The sequence below is a fragment of the Channa argus genome, chromosome 19, assembly GCF_033026475.1.
Source record: "Channa argus isolate prfri chromosome 19, Channa argus male v1.0, whole genome shotgun sequence".
In the NCBI taxonomy this organism is placed as follows: domain Eukaryota; kingdom Metazoa; phylum Chordata; class Actinopteri; order Anabantiformes; family Channidae; genus Channa; species Channa argus.
The window spans coordinates 3,513,702-3,539,474 of NC_090215.1; the positions used below are offsets into that span (position 1 = coordinate 3,513,702).

A 25,773-nucleotide genomic window follows, 5' to 3' on the forward strand; every position below is an offset into this window, starting at 1 on the left:
CAGAAGCCTGAAGCTTTGATTACAGTGCACTGCACCTTTAAAGAGCACAACTTGGTGTGATTTGCATCCAGTATGAACACTGTGCCTTATTACTGTCTGATTCTCCACTCTATCCTCCATCGGGGAGCATGACGTGCACCTGCCACATTAGTTACCGTAAGCTGTCTACCCACAGAAACGGACGTCATGCCATGGACCGTTGTACAGCAGCGATTTCCCTTTGTGGGATGGGCAAGATTTCAACATAGTGGAGGACGGAGACGAGGAGCGCAAAGATAGTATCAGTGTGTTGGGCTGCCAGGGCCTTCCTGTGGCTGTGATGGTAGTGAAGGGACACAGAGATAGGGGACAGAGAGGAGGGGGTGGGGGCAGCAAGCCACATAATCTTTTTTTATTATCTAATACACACCAAAACAAAAGTTGTATAGTTTTTAACATTATGAGAATAACATAGAGGTGTATGATTCAAAATGTAAAAAAAAAAGTGCATCCACTTCTAATTTACACTTAGATACAGATGTTTACTTCTCTTTTATGCAGATGATTTGCTTTTTTACACAACATTAATTTGTCCTTATTATAGTTACCAACCAAACCAAGAAAGCTTTAGAAGCAGAAAGCTGTTGAAACCCGAAGATATAATAAACCCTACTGACAGGAGCTACATCTTATGCCATCCAGTCATTTTTAAAAATGATTTTATTATGTAAAAGATACGTGATATTAAAAGCTACAAATCTTGGTAATGACCGGGTGTTGTCGCAGCAGTTTAAAGGCAGTGATGGAGGAACTGTTCAGACCCTTTACCTAAGCAAAATTATGTTGTGAAAATATTCAATTACATAAACAAAGGTTTATGCGTTAAAATATTCCTCATCTCAAAACAATACGCGACGTATTAAGTACTTTCTTCTCTGACGGCAATTGTATGGAATTCATTGTTTTTTTTAAATTAAATATTAATATGCTGATGAATATGACTTTGAATATTCAGGAACCAGTGAGCCCACAGCGACACCTTTACTATGTTTGTATTGAAAAACTCAGAAATATTAAACCGTTAAATTAGCTTAAAAAAGAAATATAGCAAAACATGGAAGTGTGACATATTTGGTTGTTTTATGTAAAACAAAGAATTTGCCGCTTAAATGTCTTTATTGATGAATCCATTAATCAGGTCAACATCATATTTTATAGGGATTTTAGGCTGTTGACAAAGATCCTAAGTTGTAAAGTAGGTTAATAATAACTACAACTATCAGATAAATGCAGTGCTGACAAAATGTTCTTTTCAGCTATAATGAAGCTGAAGTATAAAGTTACATAAAAGAAAAGACTCAAGTAAAATAATTTAAGTTTGTACTTCAGAACAACACGGCTCTTTTAAAATAAAATTTGAAATCACAGTGTGAAAACACAACGAAACTAAAAAGTGACAATGAGAGAAACACAATGCTACAACTTTACGAACTGAATCCCATTTTCATGATGATTAGATAAATGAGCTTTTCTATCACGTTGGTAATGAACAAGGAGAGTGAAAGTGTGACACAGGTTTCTTGCAGCCTGCTTTGTATTCAGAGGCACATAATGACTTGTTGTGTGACCATGTCTGTTGAAATGTCCCACAGTGTTGTGTGGGGCAATCTGTGGTCCCAGGACTGCAACATCTCCACAGAGTGAAGAAAGACTGTGTTTCACCGAATCCATACCAAGTTACTCAACAGCAGCAGCCCATATGAACCCCGGCACAGCCCTAATGAAGTAGTGCGTCTTCGTAGGTGGCTGCAGTAATGGAGCAATTTTGTCTACAGAGCAGAGACAAATCATATGTCAACATACAAACAGCGAAATCTAGTCTCACCCAAAAAAAAGAATAAAGTTTTAGCTCAATTTCAAATTTCAAAGATTTAGCTCTTCGCTTTTATATATAAAATCCGATATGTTCTTAACCAGAGGCAGCTTCCATGGGGGCTTACAGATCAGGCCCTTTGGGCAAAGGCCTTAGAGGTCGTTGCATGAAGTGAAAGTTAATATTTCTTTTTCTTGTTCCATGAACATGGACACAAAGTGGTCACAAAACGGTGCAAATGACCAAAAAGACATGTAAATAACTGTAAACAGATGTGAATGATCACAAGGAGACACAAATAAAACCATAATAAAAAAGTTGAATCTGTGGGCCCTTAAAGAGAGGGATGGGGGGATGGGGGGGGGGTCTGTGCCCAGGGGACACCTGCTTTCTAAGCTTCACAGCTCTAAAAGGGTTACAGAGTTACACATCTGTCTAAAGACGACATCCACACTTGTTGTTTTCTGCCAAAAATTGTTCAAATGTGTCTATAATAATGATGCTACTCAACGGCTGCAACTTTTTTTTGCTATACTGTCGGTAAAGCGATTTAAGGGAAGCAAAATTGTGACAGCAAAAGATAATTTACCACAAACATTAACACTATCTGTCATATCTAGGTGATATCTTGGAAGGGAAGTAACAGCGATTTCCGATTTGTGTGAGTCATGCTGTCAAAACAGAAGACAATTACATTTAAGGTTATGGGGATTTTCTATTAAAATGAATCAATATCAACGCCATAATTAGAATGAATGGGGTATTCTCTCTGACCTAGGTCCCGTCGTGTGCAAAGGTAAGTACATCCTCTTTTAATTCTATGTTTATTGTGTTTAAAACATAGAACAAAAATGATCTGATCATAGCAGGTTTTAGTGTAACACAACTCTGACCTCAGATGAACAACAACAATTTTCCAATAGGTCATTATTTCGTTTGAAGCAAAGAGAAAAAAAAAAAAAACACACGTGGGCAATACAAAGTTTCCATAGGATCGAAAAGGGGAAGTTGCAGCCAGGTGCTGCTGATCATCAGCCCTTGATTAACTGACGATCTGCAGACCTGCAGCTCTGCAGGGGTCTATAAAAACAGAAGTCTGGCAGTTTGCTGTGTGTGTGTTAACACAACGTCAAGAAGACAAGAACAGTGGTCTTAGCGAAGCAATTGTTGCTACACATGTTTACGTTGGAGTTAACTGTTCTGCAGTGAGAAAGACTATTTACAAGTAGAAAAAATTCAAAATGGTTCCTCATCTTCGCAGGACTGGTCGTCCCAGCACATTCACCCCACAGTCAGACCATGTAATACTCAGAGCATTACAAAAAAAACCACCAAGAGCTCCATCTCAAACCCTACAGGCCTCACTAAGGATCTTATTTCTTAAAGGGCAACTTCAACATTTTTCAACTTGCTTTCTATAGCTTTAGTTTAGGGTGTAACTGTACAATAATGCTTTGACACTTCCCTGTTTGAAAATATTTCTTCGAGCTGAAAAACTCTTTTAGATGACATCACCCAAAGGAGTTTTTTCATAATTTGGAGTTCAGGTGATGTCATCTGAAGGAGCTCTGGAAAGCAGGTTGACCATGATGATTACAGACTCATAGTGTGAGCAACAAGATGACATCATCCAAACTGAAGGTTCCTCCAAGTGATGTCATCTGGAGACATTTTTCAGCTAGAAGGAGAAAGATATTTTACTACGGTGGAGTCAACGGTTAGTTTAATGGCATTTATATACATTTACTCCCCAAACTAGAACCAAAAGAAGCAATGTTAATATCAGTGAAGGTGTCCTTTAAAGTCCATGACAGCACAATTAGAAGAAGACTGAACAAGTACAGCTTGTTTGGAGGAGTTGCCAGGAGAAAGCATCTGTCTAAAAATAACACAACTGAGGTTCACAAATCTGCATCTGAACAAACTACAAGACTGAGCAATGTCCTTTGGACAGATGAAAGTGGACTTGTTTGACTTTCATGCCCAGTGCCATGTTTTGTGAAAACCAAACACAGAACCCACCTAATTGTGTCAGTCAGACAAGGTGGTGGTGGTTTTGGGGGGGATTATTTAGGCTTGTTTTCAGCCAAAGGACCTGGGCCCCTTGCTGTCACCTGGTCATCCGCGAACTCCTCTCTATACCAGAGGATTCTAGAGGCACATGTGAGGCAGATCATCTGTCTGACAGCTTAAGCTTCATGGAAATTGGATCATGCAACAGGACAATGATCTCTCACCAACCTTGGAAGAGCCTAGTCAAAGTCCAGACCCTCAACCCAGCTGAAATGCTGTGGTAGGACATATACAAATGCCCCTTATATATATATATATATATATATATATATATATATATATAATAAACAATCCACAACAAAGTCATCTCAGGGTCGTTTACATAACACAGTCCAGAGTATAAAAGTATGTAGCTGCAAGCCAACAAATCCCCCTTGAGCAATCCCTAGGCAACAGTGGAGAGGAAAACAGTGGCAAGGTAAAAAAAAGCTGCTAGGTTTAGTCTGAGGTTATATTTGCCTAATACTAAGCCATGTTACAATCAGATGATTTTGTATTTTATATTTAGACAAAAAACATAGAATTGAAAGACTTTTGCACATGACCGTAAACTAAAATCAGATTTATTTGCCAACTTTCATGCTGGATCACTCAATAATTCACTACAGGCTCCATTGGAACAGTGTTGGTGCCATCAAGTGTAGCTGAGCAGTCATTACCAAATGTTCTGCTGGTGCTTTTCTTCATAAGAAAACGCAACACAGTCACTCAAGCACATGAAGTAACTCAGACATTAATACTGCAGTGCGTAATTTCCTCAAGCTATTTTCAAGGTATCAGTAAAATAACTTACTTTACTTTCATTTGATCTTTTAATACTTTCAGCCTCAATTTTTATAATCAGAAAAGTTAAAATATGTTGCAATACTTTCTAGTAATGGATTTTCCAGTTCAGTCTGTTATTTGATCTGAATAGTTCGTTTCTTTGAGACTGAATGCTATAAATGAATTTACAGTGTGGTAGCAGAATAATGACTAGATATGACTGAAAATACATGAGCATATAATATGTCATACATACTAAGCATGTTTAATTATTCTTAAGGAAATAACAAACCTGCACGTTCAGTGTAACACATCCCTTTCCGTGGTGGTTTATGATTTTTAAGCGCCACCAGGTGTCTGCAGAGGGGGAGACATTTTTTTTTATAAATAACTTTATTTCCTTTAAAGAATTACAAGCATTTAAGTTCTTTGCATAGGCAACATTTGACTGTGAGCAGAAAAGGCAAACGTATGCTACAACACAAATCAAACAAAGTTAGTAGCAGTAATTACCATTATAACATAGACATAATAATATAAGCCATGGATAATAAATAAATAAAATGGAATAAAATAAGATAAATAAATGACTAATTTACTGCATACATGAATATTTGGCAAGTATAATTATATTATTGAGTGAGAATTTTGACTTTCTATCTTTAATATTGAGTTTAAATTGAATATTACTAAAATGATTTGTATGTCCAGGTTGGTATTCAAAGTCCAGATATGAAAATCCTCCAGGAAATACATGAGAAATATTACAAAAAAAGAGAAGACGTTTCGCTGATTCACAGAAAGTACAACTATTCTTTTCGATATTAAATTTCAGATGTTTCTTTTCTTTTTTCTACAATGAACTTCTTTAGTTTTTGGTAAAATAGGGAATTTAATAGACTTGCACCCAACTTTCTTACAATCTGTAGGACAAACTCCCATCATTAGATACCTGCTTTTTCGAGAGAAGGGAGAACATTCTTTGGAAAGTGCATCCTGTTACATGTCTTGGTTTTAAATATACAATCTTGGATATATTTAAGATATTGTTAATTAATAAAGTAAAAAACCCTCAATTGTTCCAATAAGGGCTTGAGGAGTTATATTAATAACAGTATAAAACTCTTAAATAGTAAAGGTGATATTGTATTTATGCCTGAAGTCATCAGTCTAACATGTTGAAGTGACCTTAATTCTTTTTCCATCCAATCATTAAAATAGAATGATTTATTTGTTATTAAAATGCATTTATTATTCCAAATTGGTAGTTTATGGGGAGAGACATGATGTTTAAAACAGAATTTTCAGTACTGGAGGACTTATTCAAGGAATTGTGATAACTTAATTGGCAATTTACTAATCTAAAAATCACACTTTAATAAATATTCTACATCCTAAACCAAAAAGACCAAAACTGATTTATGAAGTTTTGTAGCCACTTGAGTTTTAAGGAACCATTCATAAGATGAAAATCAATGGAATTCAGTCTAGTGATTTAATGGTCACTCTTTCTTATATAACGGTGCTTAATTTTCCAAATAAATTGCAATTATTTTGGTTAATCAATTGGATTATATTATCAGAGATTTCTAAGGAGTAGACTGGGAAGATGAATCATCACAGACCTTTCATTTGTGATAGTAAAATTCTTCCAAATATATTTAGGTCTCTCTGTAACCATGTGGTAAAACAATTTTAAAGTCCTTGGAGATACTTACCCCTAAATACTTGACTTAATTTGTAATGGGTCTTGAATAGTAGTTAATGCCATTAGTTCACATTTGTTCCGATTTAAGTGCAGGCCTGAGGCCTTTGCGAAGGACGAAATAGTGTTTAGAGCTTCTAGAATTTCACCCTTATTTTTAAGAAATAAGCTGCATGATTAGTCAGTTGGCTAATGACTAAAAATTATTGATCATAATTGCAAATCTGCAGCCATAATGAAAAGCAGGGACGAAGCTGGGCACCTTTGACGGATGCCTCTCTGGACTTCAATCTTCAACAGGTTCCCCAGGGTAATAGCAGAAGTATTAATATCATTATGAAACATATCTATCATCCCACTAAAATATTCTTCAAACCCAAAGTGTTTTAGTGTGGTTAACAAAAAAGGATGTTCCGATCTCACGATGTTGTGGATGGAGCGACCTCGAAGGAAGGAATCAGTGATTCACCGATAATTTGAGTCCCTCTTTAAGTCTGTTAGCAGCAATGTGCTTTGCCTGGTTTGGGGATTATGGTTATCAACCCGTTTCATAGTAGCTGTCAGAGCACAACATTCTCGAATAGTATAGAACAACAGTTCTAATGTCTTCCCAAAAAAAAAACACTGTAAAAGTTTGAAGTGAGGCCATCTTGACCTGGAGCTTTCCGTAAAGACATTTGTTGGATTTCAGTGTCCAGTTCAAACATGTCAATTCATCAAGTCTGTACTAATAGCTGGAATAAGAGGCTTTATAGAACAGTATAGAAGGCAAACACAGAGTATAAATCCTTCTTCACTTATTACTTTAGGGTTATTACATTCAATGTTATTATTCATAAAAGTATCAAAAGCATTTCTTTCTTCTCTTCTTTTCTCCACACCACAATAATTAGCAGTATTTCTTTCACCCTTTTCAATCCATTTGGCCCTGGATCTTATGACTCTGCATTGAAGACAGTGTTCATCAATATATTGCACCAGTTGTTCAAGTTGTCTAATTTCTTTGTTTATTTTTTCAAAGTTAATTGAAATTTGTCTATTAATTTTAAAACCTCCCATCTGCTGCAGTAGCTTCCAATTGTCGAATAAAATTTTATCACATTAAGTCCCTAATTAAGTTACAGTATTCATCGTAAACAATTGCATGGGGCGGCTGTATCTCAAGTGCTATAGGCAGTTTTTCCACAGACCACAGGGTCAGTAGTTCGATTCCCTGTCCTGGCTATATGTCAAAGTGTCTCTGGGCAAGATACTGAACCCCCAACATTCTAACCCCAGCTGTGCAGTGCTGGTCCAAGCCCGGTAGAAATTAGGGAGGGTCGCGTCAGGAAGGGCAAATCAACATGCGGACAATGAGCCGCTGTGGCGACCCTGAACTCACGGGATAAACCTACAGGACAAAAAATAAATAAAAACAAAATTCATTACATACAATTCAGCATTATGTTTCCAAAAAGTATTTCTCTTGGTGGTGCCTATTTTTGGTCGCATATTAATAAACAATGATCAGTGGTAGGTGCACTTGATATATAGACCTTTGACACATTTCAGGTGTTGATGTAATTTCTGAATCTGAGATTCCCATCAGGTTTTATGCCTGAACACTGGCTTGTATCCCCCTGTTCCTCCAGATATCAATCAGTGGATATTACAGAAGTAAAGGAAAAATGTGTTATGAGGGCTGTTGGAAATCCTGAGAGGACGTCTATCCGTTTTACCATCAGGTGCTATGTTAAAATCTCAGAGCACAACCAGATTAGTACTGTAAAGATCCTTGAATTCAGTAACCACATCAAAGATTTTTGACAGTAAAAACGTATTGTTCTGGAAATTATTATAACCACAAATGTTCATTAAAATCATAAACGAAACTTTATTGAACCTATATTCAAAACAACTGCATCTGTCTTCTGTGTAATTACATTTCAATGTAATGATGATGATTCAAGCAAATGGCAAAAGCCGCTGATCTATTAAAACAGTGACTGAACAGTATTTTGTCTCCCGACTGACTTGTAACATCTGAGGTACATGAGTGACTTTCTTGCAGGACAACACAATATAAAATAGCTTTTCGTTTCACATTGTCCTTGGGACCCCTCACATTCAAAGATAGAAAAGATAAATTGGCTTTCAAAGTGTCCATCTGGTCAACAACGCAGCAACGGAGAAAAATTAACAGTTAAACAAATAACTTAAAGAAAGCTACGTTCTAGTTTAAGAACAAGCAGGAATTTCCTCTTTCAATTATTAACTCACATAACAATAACTAGTCATTCTGTCTGGCAAGGTGACTTTCGTAATTAGTTTCAAACCTCAATCAAACGACCGTTTATTTATCCAAATGGACCGCGGAAATAGCCCCCTCCCTCCCCCTCGCACCGCTGCTCTTGTCCTCCTTCGTGAGATCGTCCACAAACGTGCAGGGCGAATCCCTGTGGAGACGTTTTGTGAACTGGACAATGCTGCTGCGTGTTCTGTTCTCAGTTTTCTGTCCATCCCGGTGCACTGTATCCACGATGTCATCCATTTTCTGTTCCAAATTAGGAGCCATCTTGCCGAGCAGGCGGATAAACCTGTTCTCTTGTATCTGCGTTAATCTTCTCCATCATTCCTTTGATCCTGACGATCCATCTTCGTGTATAACGATCTGGTTCTCTCGACCTTCCTTGTAATTCCCAGTTTTCTTTTCGTAAATGTTCCACTTTTCCCCCCCATCTCCTTCAGTTTATCTTTACAATCCTTGAACTGTGCTGCGTTAAACTCTTATGCCCTGGTGAGGCTGGATAATGCAGCACAATTCTGCTTAGGCTTATTGTAGATAATTAATTGCTTCAAGAATTGTTTGAGACTTCATCCTTCATTTGGTTTTGTCATTTTTCGTGGATGAGCTCCTTTGCACGGTTTAGATGTGGTGGACTGGTCAGTATCCATCAGGTCCGCTTTAGCGCAGTCGTGTTCATCTTTTTGGTCAAGTGGACTAATATTATCTCATTTAGACTTTGATGGGGCCATTTTTATAATTCTGAGGCTAGATTTGTCAATAAGAGGGAAACCTCGGTGGGAAGAGAGCTTCAATACAGTATTTAAAGGAACTTACGTCCGACGCACTCACAGGTACACCTGCTCAGTTCTCCATCTTACCGGAACCCCGCGAAGGAGGGAGTCTCGAAAGGACCACTACGTGAACGTGAAAATGCTAGTCACGTGATCTACGAACGCAGCCGAAGTTGAAGACCAACGCCTGTAGCCGAGCTCAGCTCCGCTCGCGTCACGACAGGAAGAAGCGGAGTGGAAATGTGCTTAATTCGATAGTTCCACACGGTGGTTTAATCAATGGGGTTACACCAGTTCATCGAGTGTATTGACAGAACACACAGAACATAATTCTTTACAAATACAAAACGTTTCCAATTACAACTTGACGTCAAATGACACGTTTGTTAAATGTGTCTCTATCCCTTTATATTTTATATTTTCCATGGCTATAAACACAGGTCATCGATTTATAACTTTCAAATTAAACTATGTATTAATTTAACATTATATCAATTAAACTATTTGTCAATAAAAATATCTACTAGGAACTGCGCCGAACCCAGAGCCATACTTCGCGTGCAAGTACGACTGTCTTCGCACGAGAGGGCGTCGTTATTGCGGTACCTCGAGAGTCTCCTTTGGTACAGAGAGGAAACTGAACAGATTTCTCCCTCTGCCACTGATTCTGTGGACTACTTTTACTGTTTCTACAAAGAGACTGGCACACTACATCAATGAAACAAAAAACTTTTAAACCGTAAACGTTGCTTGCTTTACTTTACGTGGTACTTGTTTTACTTTCTTTGGTAAGTGCAAACGTTTTGCTGGCAACTGCAATAAACGTAAACTAAAACGAAAACTAGAACCTACTGATAATGTAGAATATGTATCGACCATTGCACAAACACGTGACTACACTGTTGTCATGCTAAAATGTAAAAGCCAGAAAACCTTTTCAAAATCCTCTTCGATATCAGAAAAACTTTCAAGTTCACCAAAATACGTAAATTTAAGATAAGAATAATACATAAATAATAAATACGCCTGACACATTTTCTTAGAGTCTGAGGTATTTTGGTTTTAAAGATGGTTCAGAATAGTTACTATTTTATGGCAAATCGTTTCCTTACTAATGTCTATAAGCACTGTATCAAATGACATATAGCCCATCAACACCCGCACATAAGAGGCAGTGGGACGGATAAGTACACAAAACTGCATGGAGGGTTAAATTTGTCACAGTCCCCAACTAGCTCATTATAGACGATCTTTGACAGCGGTGAGACGAGGAGATGTCGCTATGACGGAATTAGCCGATTCCTCTCGAAGTGTACCGAAGCTGCTGGACCCTTTAACAAGGCTTCTGCCAATGCATTTCCAGTCGCTCTTTGTTCGCCACCGGCACACTGACGACGTGTTCCCCTTTAAGATTATGTCGGGCACAGTATTGCGTTATTTCATTATTATATCTAATGTGGACAGGGAGAAACTTTGACTCAGTAACAAGACTGAAAAGCAGCGACGGTAGGTAGGAGAGAAGTGGAGCATCCCCAGCGGGCATCATCACATCTCAAAGTGTTGGGGGGTCAACGTCAGCTCGTCTTGGGACTAACGGCAGTTCGCTGTCCGTTCCGTGCCAAAGGCAGAACCGGTGTTTATCAGAAAGAGCAGCGCTTCTCCGGGAAAGACATGTATTTTCATTTCACAGACAAAGCAACCTGGCATCGAGGCGCAGGGGAGAAAACGTTACGGTGACCGTCTCGCCCCGACATGTCTGGATATTTGGAGGAGACAACGCACAGCTGGATCCTGGGACACATTTAGCATCACCTTAAACGGTAAGTTATATTACGTTTTATCGTTTAAATGCTGAAATAAGAGCTGTCAGTCAGGAGAGGTTCTAATCCACGTTTTTAAAAAAAACAACATTATGTTGTGTACACATTGCCCTGTTGTGTGTTTCAGTGCCTCCACAGAGGCCTGCAGCTCCCGGTGTGTTACATTCCCCCACGTCCGTTCCCCTCCCGGGCAAAACTCTTATATAACCCTGTAGGAGTCCTTTCTGTCAGACTTCCTGTGAGTGGAAAACAGACGTGTGCACTGACAGAAAAAGCTGCTGAAGACGCAAAACACCCAGTTGCTGTTGTATTCCAACCACATAGCTTAGATTGTGCGGTTTAAGTTTTACAATAGTGGGATAAAATAGAGTAAATGAATCATCACAGTTTGGTCAAGCCTAAGGTGATTCGTTTTATCGAGTTCAAATCTTCAAAGATTTTCAATATTCTATGACATAAGCTGAAGTATTCTTTTGTGTTTAAAATAGTGGGACCAACTTGTCCACTGACCTGGTGCACAAGCTCTTACTCTGGAGCTGTTAGAGAAAATGCTTTGTTACCTTAAACGTCCACACTGCAAATGACGCACAACATGTGGTGAAGCTATATTGGTGGTAAAGAGATGACATAAAATATTTTACATGTCTCCTAAATGGTCTGCACTTATATAGCACTTCTCTACCGTATCGGTACCCAAAGCACTTTCCACTGCATCTCATTCCCCCATTCACACTCACAATGACACACTCACACACCAGTGAAGGAGCTGCTTAGCAGCTGGCACACACTCGCTAAGCAACTAATTTGGGATTTGGTTTCTCGCTCAAGGACATGTCAACATGTGACAAGAGGAGCCAGGAATCAAACCAACAAGCCTAGGATTTGAACTGTTCTACGTCCCTAAACATCGTTGCCCTTTTAAAAACCACACATCACCCGTCAGAGTACTAGCATATACTGATGTACACTAATGCTGTGTAATTCTTTTCTTCCACACAGCGCTCCCACATTTCTCTACTGACCATCACCACAGCTTCCACCTTTAACTCCCTGATGATGCCATCTCCGGACTCTCCCCCACTCGTCTCGCCTTCCCCATGCCCTGCTCCCCCTCCGTCTCTCCCCTCATCCCCCATACCCTCCTCTCCAGCCCCGTCCTCCTCCTCTTTGCCTGCCCCACCCTCCTTACCTCCCACGGGTGAGGTGATGGTCCTGGCTCTGGGCAGGAAGAAGCAGAGAGTGCTGATTGCTCTTTCCATTTTGCCCAACCTTTTCCTGGCCTTTCTCCTCTCTTCTGATCCCCTTATCACCCTGTCGCCGCCCCACCGCTGCCATCTCCCAGGGCCCCTGCCTTCACCGGAGATACTGAATGCCTCTCTGCCCTGGGAGAAGGGAGAGAGGCCAGGGGACAGGGGAGGCCTGTCCCAGTGTAAGCAGTATGTCAATGGCAGCCAGTCAGCTGTGGTTAACTGCGAGGCCGGCTGGGACTACAACGTCACAGAGGGGCTGAAGAACAACATCGTTACTGAGGTAAAGCCTGGGCCGGGGATCCTGCTTCCTGTCCACTTCACTGTTTCAGGCAAGATGTTTCTTTATGTGTGGACTGAACTAATCCTGTATTTATCCACAGGAGGGTCTTGCTGAGCTTGGAGTCTCTCTTTTTGCAATACAGCTGCCCATATTGGTACCCTTGAGTCAGACTAAAGATTTAAAGGACCAAGCCAGTGAATTTTAGGTCTCATCCCATATGCTTTAAATGGCTTTTATGTTATATAACTGCTAATGATTTTCCAAAGCCTTGACTTTACTTACAGGACTAATGGAAGTGCATTTTAATTATTTGTTATTAAACCAAGCATTGTTTGACCTTCACTCCACCATTGCTGGAAATGAGTTGAGAAATGAGTTTTACCTAAATCACTGTAAAGTTGTATGAAAGAGGTTATAGAAGAAGGGTTTTAGTAATGTCTGAGACATGTCTAAAAGTTTAGAGGTTAGAGTTCCTTTAAAACAGAGGGACCTCCCTGTTTACCACCAGATTATTACTGAAGCAGACAGAGGGGGGATTACCAATCTATACAGTAAATCCTAAAAGTTGGGTTTTGGAATTGATCAGTAGCAGGTTCTACGTAAATGGGATTAAATGTGTTTAAATGTGTTTAAATGTGTTTAAAGGCCATGCCCAATGGCACCAGAGCAACTGTTTTCAAACAGGGATTGGGGAAAATTAATGATTTGTCTCACTCACTCAACCTTCAGCCCACAACTTTGTATCTTTAACCTTTGTAAGTGTAACTCCCTTCCTGGTAGAGACAGCACACAGGTTGAAGATTAGCTCCAGTGAAAAGGGGAACATTTGGTTAATATAAGATCACCATGGCCTTAAATAGCATTGGGTCTTACACCAGGAATATTGACAAGTTTGAAAAAGAAGCCTGTACAGATATTTAGGTTTAGATTCTTCATCTAAATTCTTAACCCCGTTCTTGGAGGATGTTACACAGTAAAGAGAAAACAATCAACTCAGGTTGCCATGGGAGTGTAAAGATAGATTTAGGTCAGATTCTCACATTTCTAAGCGTATCCTGGTTGTGTCACACGCTTCGTATTGCCTATGATTACTTTGTCACTTTGTAGACTACTCATGCTGGGCTTGACATTTTGACTTGCATTGTCAGTCCAGAAGATCATAGGAAAAAAAACCCTGCATTTTCTTTCAGAGTTAGTATTTCAGTGATCTGTAACAAAGCCCGGAATGTTGTTTACAGTTTTTCACCCTGTGGCCTCTGAGTGCTGTTTCATTTCTGTGTCCACTAATACGGGTACCACACCTAGGCCTTTTGGCCGTGGAATTAGGGCTGTTTGCTAAAGATCCACCCACACCACTGCAGCAAGTTGAACATAGAAAAGCCCTGCCAGAGGGAGCATTTTGAATACGAATCAATATAGATGTAGTTGAAAGATTATACGGATTTCCATCTCTCAGTTTACACATTGGGAATAATCAGACAAGGACCTAAGTCAGTTTTAGTCCACGAAGTATTTCTTTCTCTCATGGTGAGCCAGCAGTCTGTTAGCCTCTGTTCAGCTTCACCTCACTAATGAGTAAATACTGTGTCGCTTTCTTTGCATCAGTATAATAAAGTATATTCCTGTTTACAATATATACATTAATCAGCACCATGTGTACTCACACCTGTCAATCATGGCCAGCATTGAATTTTACCCATTGTGACCACTGACCAGCACATTAAATCCAACAGTAAATATTGTGGCTGTATAGATTGAAAGAATTCCAATAATTATATTTATATAAATCATGTGTTCTATTTCTAGTCACCATCTTTCATGTTTCTTTTCATGTGAAACCTCTCTGGTCATGGATCTGACTAAAAAACCTGAACAGAAATTCCGACAAAACACGTTTTACCAACGTTGGAGTTGAGTTCACCAAAAGGGACAGTGGTGTGCTTGTTGATATGATGGCTGCAGGTTTCAGTCCTTCATAAAGGTACAAACATGATTGGCACTCAAAGTCAGTCACTAAACAGGTCTGGGGAGTTTCGGAACCTGTTTGTGTGCATTTTGTCCCCTGCTGTTGTCCACAGCATTCCACCCGTACGAGCACTACAGGTTGCTGTCCCGCCCTTTACCCAGTTGGTTGCAACCAGTAGACTGGCTGATATTATGTGACAGGCTTCTATGTTTCTGCAGAGGCTCCAATTATGCAAGGCCTTTTTATGAGCGGCCCACTGCTCTCGATATCTCTCTTTACATCATTAAAAACCTTTTGGTTTCAGCAGCCCGGGGCATTAGCAGAGCTCAGCTGTTAGTGCAAATCAGTGGGATGGCTTAATGTGATTAAAAGTCAGACCTGAGAGCAGATATCTGTTTTTCTGTTTAACAGATGTAACTGTACTGTCTGCAATGCATGGCTGCTCTTTTGGTTGTAGTACCACTCTTATTACTAATAAGTAATACACCTACACCGCTAATACACCTTACTGTGTTTGATGACCACACAGAGTCATATCCTGTGCTTGTATCTTCCTGTGTTTTGTATCGTGGGTCTAATGGCCTTAAATTGCATCATTCTCTGAGCCCACCCTCTGATCCGATCTTAATCCAATCCTGTTCACACCTTCAACTGTACACATGATTATTTTTCCATAAACGTCATAGCAGGGCAACAGCAACAATCAAAACATGTGTTTTATATCCAAAACCAAACAGAAAAAGACTTTCCTCCTAAAAGTAATAATTATTTAATTAGTTCAGCAATTTAGTACAATCCCAAAAGCCTGTTTCTTTATAAGTAAGCCAGACTTGCTTACCAAGTGGTGTAAATGCTCAATGATATTCCACATATTGGCGGAGTTCTTTAAACAGGTAGAACACAAGGCAACAACATTTCAAAGTTAGTGCAAGTTCTCTTTACTTTTGTTGTCCTCTTTACACACTTTACAGCCAAGTGTCATTTGAACATTTCCACTGTCCTTCTGCCAGCTTCCATAATAAGAATTTACCGGTTTCCAAAAAAAAAAATCAACAGTCAATCAAAAAGGGCGAAGGAAAAATGCCAGATGCCAGAACAGCATATTATTCAAAACTTTGCCAAATCAACATGCAGACAATGATCCGCTGTGGCGACCCTGAACTCATGGGATAAGCCGAAAGGACAAAAAAAAAAACAATAGAAGAAAACAAGAACAACCCCCGGTTTCTGTTCAGCACTGTAGCCAGACTGACTAAGAGCCATATTTCTGCTGAGCCTAGTTTTCCCTTACCTTTGAGCAGCAATGACTTCATGACTTTCTTTATGAATAAAATTGTAGCCATTAGAGAGAGAATTCACCAGATCCTCCCCCCAAAAATTACAGATAGATCTTCATGTACAGCAGTGCTAGAATCATCAATAAGGCCCCAATCGCTCTTAGGCTGCTTTTTACCCATAGATCTTACTGAGCTAATTTATTACCTCATCTAAAACAACAACCTGTCTGCTAGAGCCTATTCCAACTAGAATGCTCAAGGAAGATTTACCCTTAATAGATATGTTCATATTAGATATCATCAATCTATCTTTAGAAACAGGTTATGTACCACAGGCCTATAAGGAAGCTGTAATTAAACCACCTCTGATAGATTTCAATGTGTTCATGTTAATGATGAATCCTCCATGCACACAAAGGTTAGCTATGGAGTTCCACAAGGCTCTGTGTTAGGACCAATACTTTTTTCTTTACATATGTCTCCTTTAGGCAACATTATTAGAAAACACTCCATAAATTTCCACTGCTATGCTGATGATACCCAGCTATATCTATCTATGGAAGCAGATTAAAAAAATCAGTTAATCAAGCTTCAAGCCTACAAGACATAAATGCCTGGATGTCCCACAATTATTTACTTCTAAAGTCAGACAAAACTGAAGTCATAGTATTTGGGCCCCAAAATCTCAGAAATATGACTTCATAATCAGATTGTTAGTCTAGATGGCATAAGTCTGGCCTCCAGTACTACTGCAAGGAACCGTGGAGTTATTTTTGACCAGGACTTGTCCTTTACGTCACATATAAAACAAATGACTGGAACTAGCAAGAGAGATCATATTTTACCTTTACCATTTTACCTTCTCTCCATTGGCTTCCCATTAAATCTAGAATAGAATTTAAAACTCTGCTTCTTACATATAAAGCTCTGAATGGTCAGACTCCATCATATATAGAAGACCTCATAGCACCATATCATCCCAGTAGACCACTTCGATCTCAGAATGCAGGCCTACTTGTGGTTCCCAGAATTTTCAAAAGTAGAATGGGAGGCAGAGACACCCTCTCTACTTTTAAGTCTAAAATGTTCTGCACTAATATAGCGATTTCTACCTTTTGGCACTCAAAGTGCTTGACTCTGCTTCTTATTCACACACACACACACACACACACACACACACACACACACACACACACACACACACACACACACACACACACACACACACCCCAATGAGGAGCTCCTATGATACGTGGTGCAAAGCTACTTCTACACTTCCTGACTGGTGGCCCAGTGGTACAGCATTGGTTTGGGTTGCAGAAGGCTGCAGGTACAAATCCCACCCCACTAGCCTAGCCACCAAGGCAACCTTGGTGCCGGCCCCAAATCCAGATAAAATAGGAGGGTTGCAGCAGGAAGGGCATCCAACGAAAAAACTCATGCCAAATCAATGTTTGGAGCACATTCTGCTGTAGCAACCCTTGAAGGGAGAAGCCATTGATTTGGATTTATTGCAGACACTCCACACTGTTACTGACAATGTATGCAGCTTTGTTTGCACAAAGTAAAACGCGTTTGATATGGTCATTGAAATCTCTGTTGGAATCTACCGGGTTTACTCACCTGTCCTTGCTTTCTCCTTGTTGTTAATATGTTGTACTAACCCGAACAGACTATAACTTTCAGACCCCCCCCATGTCTCTGCTATTCAGTGGGGTTTGGTGTGTGGTCAGTACTGGCTGGTCCCAGTGGAGGAAGTATGTTTCATCCTGGGTATCCTGACTGGCTGTCTGGGCTTAGGCTATGCCGCTGACAGGTAATAAATACTCTCAAACACGTCTGTCTGTCTTCACTTTCTTGCATTGACTTTGCAGTTTCACTACTTTGCCATCCTTTGTGCAACACACATACACTAATGTACACACACACAAAGTACAAGTAGAAGCTTAGCTGTTATTATTCAAATGAAATTAGCTCTACGGCAGATTTACTGTGTCTACCTCCATGCAGTCAGGAGCTTGTGGCCACCAGTCGACAGGAAGAGTGTTGTGTCAGACGAGCCAAGAGTAAGAAATCGTTGTTTGGGAAAAATCCTGCTATTTACTGCAGAAAAACACAAAAATATATTACTACACACAAGAAATGAAATTGTATAATTTATTTAGCTAGATATGAGGACTTCAGACGTACCCAAAGTTTTCCAAATAAGTCTGTTTCTGCTGTTTTGTCTGATTGTAAACCACTGAGTGAAAGGTGTAGTTTGGAGGTTTGTGAGGGAGATGATGACAATTTAATCAGCTAACAGCCATCGTTAATTTGCTGACCAATGGAGCACAGCATTTGTTGTTTAAGACTGGTGAACTAATGCAGCCTGCTGAGAACACACAGTGTGTACGAAGATAAAAGGGGAGAGTAAAAGAGATAAAAGAGAGCTAATCAGCAGCTTGGAAGCAAAACTGCTGAAGGAAGCAAGATTTGGTGGATCATCACATGCAGTGATTGTGACTTGAGCTGCTTATTGGCACATTGTTTTATTTTTGAAGGCTTTGTTCAGCAAGCATACGTTACATCTGTGTAGGTTGTTTAGTTGGGGTATTTGCAGATCCTTGGATGTAATCTTAAACTGAAAAGTCAGTTATATTAAAATCACGCCTTAGTTATGTTCGAAATTATGAGCTCTTTATTTTTTTTAGTTGATCAGCTTTTGATAAACTTAAATTTTCCTTTGAATTATATGTATATGGCATAAAACTAGCTGTGCAGTAACAGCATTAATGATGCTTTACAAGTGTAGAATTTAGACACTGATCCTGTTTTTGTAACACAGATATTAGCATTATTTTATCCCTCTTATTGTTTATATTATGTATTAGCTCTACTATGACTTCCTGCAGTACTTGTGTTGTTTTAATTGTTTCTCTTGTGTGGCTGCAGGTTGGGCAGGTCTAAGACTCTGTTGACCTCCCTGACCTTGGCAGTGGTGTTTGGGGTACTTGTGTGTGTCTCTCCGTACCCCTCCATCTTCATCGTCATGCGTTTCTGTCTGGCAGCTGCTAGTGCAGGAGTCTACCTCACTTTGTACATCACCCGTGAGTATTTTAACATTGTTGGGTATTTAAAACAACACACACATCATCAGCAAAAGATTCAATGCAGAAAAAGGTTTACTGTGTTTTACTGTGATTGTGTTTCAGGTCTGGAGCTGTGCGAACCATCTCTGCGCCTTGTAGTGACCATGCTGGCCGGGCTTATGACTGTAGCTGGAGAACTGCTGCTGCTGGCCATTGCCCTGGGCTGTCAGTCATGGAGGGGCCTCCTGGGAGCTGGGGCCGCACCACTAACGTTGTTTCTCAGCTATGGGTATGAAGGTGTCTGTGTTTGTTTGCCTGTTGCTGTATATGAGTATTTGTTTATAAGCTTCTGCTGTTTCTTGTTATTTTTATATTGTCTATAGTTAGATCTCCCCAACATATCATTTCAAACCAATATCATTTCCTACTTTATTTGAATGTTGCAGGCATCAAACTCTAACTTGGCTTATTTGATTGGTCAAACAAAAATTAATGAATCTCAGATTATAAAACGTGGTTTGTACATAAATCATTATCAACATTGGGATATTTTCTGGACCTGAACTTGTGTTCAGAGAAATGACAGATACCCGATGTGTCTTGATGTCAGCTGACTTGCTTTGTTGGATCTGATCGATTCCAATCCCCTTGTCACCAACGAGCCTATTAGCTCATGTCAGAACACATTAGGGCCACCCCAGTTGTTTTAAGAACTCTGTTCTAAGATAAGCCTTTGTTGCAGTTTCAAAATCAAATTAACAGAGATTCTAGAAAGATTACTGGCAATGAATTGCAGATTTTGATATGAGCAAGGGGAAAGCTGGATTATGAAGGAAAGAACTCTTTTACTTTATGACACGGTTATTTTCCTAAACGGAAAATTTGGGTCACAGCCACTAATTGTTAATGCATCTAGATAGTGTGCATGCTAGGGTAAGGTCAGCAGTGACCAAGGGGTGTAAGCCAGACATTTGTTTTGTCTCTCTTCTCCTGCAGCATTCCAGGGGTATTTCCAGAGTCTCCTCGCTGGCTCCTTCTTTCAGAGCGATCTGCAGACATGAACTCATTCAGTGATAGAAGAAACTCCAACAGAGATATGAGAGATGACGAAAGCTTCACGGGTAGGCTACCTTAGATCCTCCAAATTATTATAATTATAATTTGGAGGAACATATTTTGTGCTGTTAATATGCCTGTAGACTGTCACAACAGATATATCATATCCAAGCCACACATAGCTATCGGACTCAAATCGAGGCTAAACGAGACAGGAGACAAAGCATTTCGCACAGACTTGATGCAGAAGTACTGCATAAATGTCTAATATTAGAAAAATAAGCAGTTTTTGGAATTCTAAGTTGTCCAAAACTATTACAGTAGAGCCCCAGAATAAAAATATATACCTAAAACCATTTTTAGTTTTTATACTAGTTACAAATACTGAGCAGAAGCGTTAATATCAAATACTGTGAGGTCTCTACATAAGTCTGTGTGGTATGATTAAAAACAAAGTCAGGTTGTGATTAAATATATTCTTCTGCAGAGCTGGATTCGGAGCCAGCCCCTTCAACAAAGCCCCACCTGTCCTTCCCTGAGCTCTTCCACAGCAGGAACATCTGGAAGAACATGTGTGTGCTGGGCTTCACCTCGTAAGTCACAGCACACTTTGTAATGGAAGACTGACACTAAAGCGCTGCTAAATTCTTGTCAGAGTGTTTCAATGTTCACATTTTCTGTTTTTTCTTGCCATTTTCCACTGAAGACCTGTTTGGAGAACACACCTGCTCATACTCTGTCTCTCTGTCCTCCCTCAGGTTCATCTCGCATGGCATCAGTCACTGCTACAGCTCCTTTCGAGGTAATGTCAGAGGCACCGCCCCTAGTTTCTACTGGACCTACCTGCTGTCTGTGTGTGCAGGGGGTGGTGCTTGGCTGTTGCTCTGGGCAACTGTGGACAGGTGCGGGCGCCGCGGCATCCTGCTTCTTTCCATGACGATGACAGGACTTGCTTCTTTGATCCTCTTGGGACTCATGGAGTGTAAGTGGGCTTTAGTTGTTTTTTTATAAAGTCAGCCTAGAAGTAAATAAGGAAAGCGACTAATAGAAATACCCCTTGTTGTTAGAGAACCAGTATGTGACCTTTGTGTTAGGCTTAAAAACCACGGTTCCCTAAATCCTAATGGAATGAATGTAAACTAGATTTTACTATTGGCCTCACACTGGGGCTCATACTGGATGGATTTTCACCATGGGTGTCATATTGACCCTGTGCTTCATGCATTATAAAATAGATTAAAATCAAACCAGCTGGCCTGTCCATAAGAAAATATGATCCAGATGCCTTTGTTTTTCCACAGTGTTTGCCTGAGTCTCAGTCTCCCCCATTTGGCTGAACATGAGTATTACATAGTTTATGTAGGACACTGCAGTAGTAGCAAAGTCAAAGCTGTGTTTTACTCAGCATCACAGGCTGAGGGGGCAGATGGATGGGCTTTTACTCTAGGGGACCTCCTCCTAGAAGCTGCTCTCTTGTGATCTGTGTCTACTGCTGGATACGGGGAAGTCTGGGGAAGAATAGGTTCAAAAAGTGAAACACATCAGGGCATCATGATTCATGATATATCATCTGAAAGTAAAAAGCTGAAATTTCTTCCTTCCAGATCTCAGTGAGACAGCCATCACAGTTTTTTCAGTGCTGGGTCTGTTCTCCTCTCAGGCCACAGCCTCCCTCTGCATCCTCTTTACAGCAGAGGTCATACCCACCATCATCAGGTACGACCACACTCACACACAACCTGGTTTCTATTCCTAACCCCAATATTACCCTAATCTTGCACCAAATATCTTAATATGAATCGGTTCTTACAATGCCTTCTTAATATTTTCCCAGATATTATTTCTAAATGTTTTTGAATGAGGCTCACTCTTCTTACCAATCCAAGAATTTTTGTAGCTTCTTATTTATTGTAATTTGATAATGATAATATGTCAAATGCTGTGCAGAACGTGACAGAGCATGAATGGTATGCGAGCATACAGTTGCAAAAACAAGTGATGGCACTGCTTGAGATTATCTAGTTTTCTACAGAAATTGGTCATTGAATATCTAATGTTGATCCATTACTCCATCTACTATCTTAACCACTTAATCTGCAGGCAGCAGCTGTAACCACTCCACCACCTCTGATCTTCATCAAAGTGCCAAATGTTAATAAGAAATATATTTTTAAGCTGATAATGGAAAAGTAATGATAATAGTGATTTAATAACTGGTATGCTTATCCAGTATACACGAGTTTCATGTTAGTACACGGTTCTCTTTTTTTGTTCTTTCCAAACAATCAAACAATTCTACTTTAGTTTCATCTATGTAGACATTTTCCGACAAGTGTTATGGGATTTCAAGGTGTGCTGTAGTGTTGTTTTTGGAAAGTCAAGGGTTCCACTGTTGTCTCCTGCCATGGATACCATAACTGTTAGGATGTAAAAAAAACTACAATGATTCCTTCCAGTCATTTTCTTTTCTTTTTACCTTATTAAACATTCTGTGATGTGCTCTAGTAGTATCTCCATATATAGATAATATGTCAAAGTGGGCCTGGTGGCTCGTAGGGAGAGCATTTGGTTGGGGTGCAGAAGGTCGTGGGTTTGAATCCTACCCCACCCGGTGCAACCCTGCATCTGGTGTATAAACTCATGCCAAATCAGCGTGTGGAACACGTTCCGCTGTGGTGACTCCTGAAGGGACAAGCTGAAAGCTATTGATCTCTATAGAGGATATGTCTGAGTAGTGAAGATCTAAAGACTTTGAGGTTACTCTGAAAGCCTTTCCAGCTACTGTACATACAAATCTCAGATCTCTTTTTTGTGAGACATGGGCCACATAAGCTGATACTGCTTGGGAATAGCACAAAAATAGACTGGGAATAGACTTTAAAAAAATCTAATAGTGTCAAAGTAATTCTAAGCCACCACCCCCCTTCAACTGGAGTCAGGTTTGCACCTGACTCCAGTTGACATCAGAATCCTAGTGTTGTCATTACTGTCCAAAGCCACTTTGTATGTTTAATAGATTTCTTCAATAAAGACTTTAGTCATAATTGTTTGTGTTTTATCTGCTTAGAAATATTTTGTTTGTTGATATTTGTGACTTTGGTAAGAGTTTGATTACATTTAATGACCAATTATGCAGAAATCCAGGAAATTTAATCAGTGCCATTACATCTTCTTGAAACTGTATCAAAGCATGGAGAGAGAAAGAGCTATGCAAAGCAAAGTAGATTGATTAATTATTATCATTGTTAATATGAATATATTGTAACGTGTTAAATTTAAGATGTAAACTGTGTTACTACAGCCTGTTTAGGATTAAAGTGTTGCCAAACTAATTTAGTAAAAAATTACGAGAAAGAAACACTACATCAATCTCTAATAAGGAGAGGATTTCTGACATTGACATTAATACTAATTAACTGGGATCACACTTATGTTACATAACAGCATGAAGAGTGAAATGCTTCAATAAAAGTGCTGTGTTGAAATACATTTTAATTTGGATTATAAAATGAATATTTCTAGGACTCTAAAGACAGTGAACGGGAAACAATTTGCCAGGTTCTGTCTAGAGTTAACAGCATGTGTATCATATCTCAATTTATGAATCTGAAGGAGTCACAGCACCTGTTGTAGCCACAAAGTCAACTTAGCATTGAAACTATGATGATCCTTTTTGTTGTAATGAAACAAACTAACATTCTCACCCATTTCATGTAATTCCTGGTTTAAAAAGTCATGAATCTGTAAAAACATCTGGATGTGTGTACAGGGGCAGTGGTGTGGGCGCTGTCCTTGCCCTGGGCTGCGTAGGTCGCCTCAGCTCCCCGCTCATGGACCTGAGGAACCACTACGGCTACTTCCTGCACCACGTGGTCTACTCATCACTGGCGCTGCTGGCTGTGCTGTCCATTCTGTTGCTCCCTGAGAGCAAGAGGAAGCCATTGCCCCAGACGCTGGCCGACGGCGAGCAGTACAGACGTCCCCCGTTGGGCAGGAGGAGAAGGGACAACGTCCCACTGCTTGCTACACCAAACCCAGAGACCTAAAAGACCCAGAAAGTGGGGAATAGACAGTGCTTGAATCAGCATGCAGCAAGAATGTTCTCATCTATCATGTTCATGCGAAGGAAATAAGGAGCGAGCAGCACAGGGGAGATGGATGGACATTGAAGGGCTGCATCGATTACCGTGGACAGACGAGTTTCTAAGCTTCCTAACATATCACCTCTAGTCATTCCAAACACAAGCTGCCATTTTTCTTCACCATTCTGTTTTCTCCTCTTTAGATATGTGTTTGTTCATGTTCACACACACACACCTTGGTGGAGAAGTCTTCATTTTTGTACCATGTCTTGTCCTCTTCTTGACCAGAGGGTGGGTGATCCACTTACATCACACACCAGCATCCACTGCTGCACACCACTCTCCAGTGAGTCTGTCCTACGGATGTTAGCTGTAGTCTCAAGTTATTCTCAGCACTTCTGCTAACTTGTATAGGCTGTTTGTTATTTGTCACATTTGCTGTGCGAGACTACACAATAAGTGCTGAGAAAGTGTACGAAAAGTACACAAAAGTAGATTTATTTATACTTTTGTGTGATATACAAGTGAATTGATGCTTCCCGATCAACTCTCAAACAGTGATGGAGCAAGGTTCTCAGACTGAGGGGCTTATGATAGTACACGCTTTGTAAATACTCTAGATGTAGTTTGTTTAACTGCAGTAATTGAGTAGTATAAGCCCAGGTCTGGAGGCATCTTAATTTTATGAAGCAGCCTCTAACAGAGGGAATAAATGCAGTGTTCTGAATCATAGTTTATGTTTTAAGTCCTCTGATGAACAAAAAGATGGTATTATTGATATTGGAATCAGAGGTCAGAAAATCCAACACAACCCGAAATTAAATAAGCCCTTTGAACATGGACATCTTTCTGAAAAACTATATGAATGTAGCTACTGGCCTGGAGTCAGCTTTATTTATATCTTATTTATGGTATTAAAATGCATAATCAATAAGTTATCAAGATACCTGGAATTTTTAGGTATTAAGCAAAATATTGGGTTGCGATGATGCAGCATGGAATAAATGTATTTATCTGATCATGCAGCTGCCACAGCTTTCCTATCTGCATGTTTGGAAGAAGGTAAAGGGCTTGTTTTTGGTCAGAGGTGGTTGGAACACTACACTCTTTTTAAGTAGAAACAGAAACCCCACTTCAAATTGTTTTGCTCAAGTAAAGTACATGCTTTAGAAATTTACTTTAAACCACAATGTGCAACTTAAGCTAGTGCTAGCATGAGATTAAAAATCAATCCATTGTGCTCCGGCCAGCCCTGCCTCTCCTCGCCCTGCTACGCTCCAAAATAGTCTGCAGTGCCTCAGGTAGTTGTAGTTATGAAATTACAATGCTTCTTTCAACACAGACCAATCAAGCAGAAATCCTCTAATGACCTTGCTCAAATACATTTAGAAGTGAATATCTTACTGCTGCCAGTGTTGTACAATGAGCTGGGGTCACAGTGGAGGCCAACAGTATAAGTTTGAAGCATATTGATAGTGCAAAGAAATGGCAAACATTTTGGCAAAGAAAATGTATAGTA

At 39.8% G+C, this 25,773-nt stretch overlaps 1 protein-coding gene and 1 long non-coding RNA gene across 2 annotated transcripts; one reads left to right on the forward strand and one right to left on the reverse strand.

Annotated features, from left to right (window-relative positions):
• Positions 1 to 359: 359 nt before the first annotated feature.
• LOC137104826 (uncharacterized) lies at positions 360 to 10,610 on the reverse strand. The gene is made up of 3 exons (XR_010911744.1): positions 8,778 to 10,610; positions 4,983 to 7,785; positions 360 to 1,808 (listed from the first exon to the last, which is right to left on the reverse strand). It is a non-coding gene; the product is annotated as an uncharacterized lncRNA (long non-coding RNA).
• Positions 10,611 to 10,808: 198 nt separating this feature from the next.
• Positions 10,809 to 25,188, forward strand: slc22a17 (solute carrier family 22 member 17). Its single transcript, XM_067486568.1, has 10 exons — positions 10,809 to 11,272; positions 12,272 to 12,802; positions 17,758 to 17,861; positions 18,980 to 19,134; positions 19,240 to 19,405; positions 20,113 to 20,237; positions 20,660 to 20,765; positions 20,931 to 21,154; positions 21,777 to 21,888; positions 23,942 to 25,188. Exons 2-10 carry the CDS (start codon positions 12,326 to 12,328, stop codon positions 24,216 to 24,218), a joined length of 1,746 nt encoding a protein of 581 aa, XP_067342669.1. The 5' UTR covers positions 10,809 to 11,272; positions 12,272 to 12,325; the 3' UTR covers positions 24,219 to 25,188.
• The last annotated feature ends 585 nt before the right edge of the window (positions 25,189 to 25,773 follow it).